At 32.0% G+C, this 1,812-nt stretch overlaps 1 protein-coding gene across 1 annotated transcript; it reads left to right on the forward strand.

Moving 5' to 3' along the window:
* Positions 1–594: 594 nt before the first annotated feature.
* Positions 595–1,441, forward strand: LOC134262861 (NF-kappa-B inhibitor-interacting Ras-like protein 2). Its single transcript, XM_062745184.1, has 3 exons — positions 595–739; positions 838–1,011; positions 1,137–1,441. The coding sequence occupies exons 1-3, from the start codon at positions 595–597 to the stop codon at positions 1,439–1,441; spliced, it is 624 nt and encodes a 207-aa protein (XP_062601168.1).
* Positions 1,442–1,812: the final 371 nt, after the last annotated feature.

The following is a 1,812-nucleotide window of genomic DNA, read 5'->3' on the forward strand; positions in this document are numbered from 1 at the left end:
AGATGAATTCACATGGAATTTCGATTTGATAAGTTAGGAAAATATCTTCACAAAACCAGCCATCGATAAAAACTGATAGGCAGAACTATCATCTATGTATCAAGTACATGTACTTTTTATCATTTCCTTAATCATCTTCGTTGCATGAGATTCTGATTGGGTGATGAATATTAATAGAGGACAATTAAAGCCTTTAATAAATTTAAAAAAAAACAAACAAACAAATCGACAGTCTGGACAAGGAATTTCTATCATAGCCACCTAAACAACTTCGTTACAGGAGATGGGGATTAAGAATATGAATAGAGGACAATGAAGTTCTTTGATATATTCTAATGATAAATACAATTCAAAAGTATATTTATAAACTCCTACGTCACAAAATGCCTAAACCAAGCGATTTCAGGCATAATTTCTAAATACGAATACGAAAATGTCATGTTCGCGTCTTTCTTATTAGTTTACAAATAATTATCAATTTCTGGTGAAAACTTTAAATTCAAGCAACCAAATTCAAGCTCGTTAATGAACGTTAATTAAGAATCTGTAATAAATAAGACAATCTGTCTGTAAAATTTTATTTACGAGTAAACCATGAAGGTGTTGAGAGTAGTCATTCTGGGAGCAACTAAAGTTGGAAAAACAACACTTCTGAATACGTTTTTGCAATCCCCCTCGGAACATGGCATAGAGTCTAACGTATCCAAAGATGTTCACAGTAAAACGATCCTTTTTCCAGGTAAAATTTTAAAAAAATGTTTTCAAAAATATCTTCAGCTTCTTCAAACTGTTTCAAGAAAAATTATATATTTAATAAATATTGAGATGTGTTTGTAGATGGGCTGTATCATCGAGTGGAGTTTGTGGATATCAGTAATCTGGATGAATTTCCTTCCATGAAAGAAGTGTACATCCAGACGGGAGACGCGTTTGTCGTCATGTATGCAGTAGACAACCAGCAATCGTACACAGAGGCCCAGGTCATATGTAAAGAAATCACCAGGCTAAAAGGTTGGTAAACCCAACGGACAATTTTTAAACTTGAATTACAAGCTAAATTTGAATTCTAAGCTTTACCTCAGATTTTATATCTCAGTTTTTGGTTCGTACATGTATATCATGTTAATGTTTTGTAGGTCAATGGTTCAACAATATAGTACTGGTTGGAAATAAACTCGATATGAAATCAACCCGGAGAATTTCCACAGAAAAAGCATGGGCAAATGTTCCAGAAACTTGTCTTTTCACTGAGACCAGCGCAAAATTAGGTCTAAACATTAAATGTCCATTTACTCTCCTGTTTGACAATTATTTGCAAACGGTTCAGGAAAATGAATCATCCAACATGGAAATGAAACGATATAAAGTTAGAAAATCGGCAAGCATCCAGATTCAACGAAAATTCTCCATTCCATTTAGAGGTCGTCTTTATACCGTTTAAGACGACCCTTCTTGTTTTGTCGAAAAAGATGTTCCTATGTATATTTGTATCAAGGCTAACGATAATAAAAAGACTTTTTAATCGTTTATTTGTTTGTTTCGTGTTTATTTGTTGTTTTTTTTTTCCTACTTCAAATAGTTTTTCAAGTTCATCAATTTTTAGATGGTGTGCGTTCGCATAAAAGTGTGAAGAAAAATCACTATACAATACAAGAAACAGACATTATTTCAATAATTTGAAAGCTTACTTTTACATTGTATCTTTTAAATAATTTTTTCTTGGTCTTGACAAAAAACTTGAAAGTGTGTTTCGTTTGAACTTTTTTGTTATATTCTTACGCGTTAAATAGTTTCAACAATAAATTGCTTTCT

Source organism: Saccostrea cucullata, unplaced genomic scaffold (assembly GCF_032062105.1).
Source record: "Saccostrea cucullata isolate Sc308-1 unplaced genomic scaffold, CSIRO_AGI_Scuc_v1 ctg11551, whole genome shotgun sequence".
In the NCBI taxonomy this organism is placed as follows: Eukaryota; Metazoa; Mollusca; class Bivalvia; order Ostreida; family Ostreidae; genus Saccostrea; species Saccostrea cuccullata.

Excerpts from the sequence above, each read along its gene's own strand:
- LOC134262861 (XM_062745184.1), top strand. The coding sequence starts at position 595 with ATGAAGGTGTTGAGAGTAGTCATTCTGGGAGCAACTAAAGTTGGAAAA. Across the intron at positions 740-837 it reads TAAAACGATCCTTTTTCCAG|ATGGGCTGTATCATCGAGTG; the intron begins GTAAAATTTTAA and ends ATGTGTTTGTAG. Across the intron at positions 1,012-1,136 it reads AGAAATCACCAGGCTAAAAG|GTCAATGGTTCAACAATATA; the intron begins GTTGGTAAACCC and ends AATGTTTTGTAG.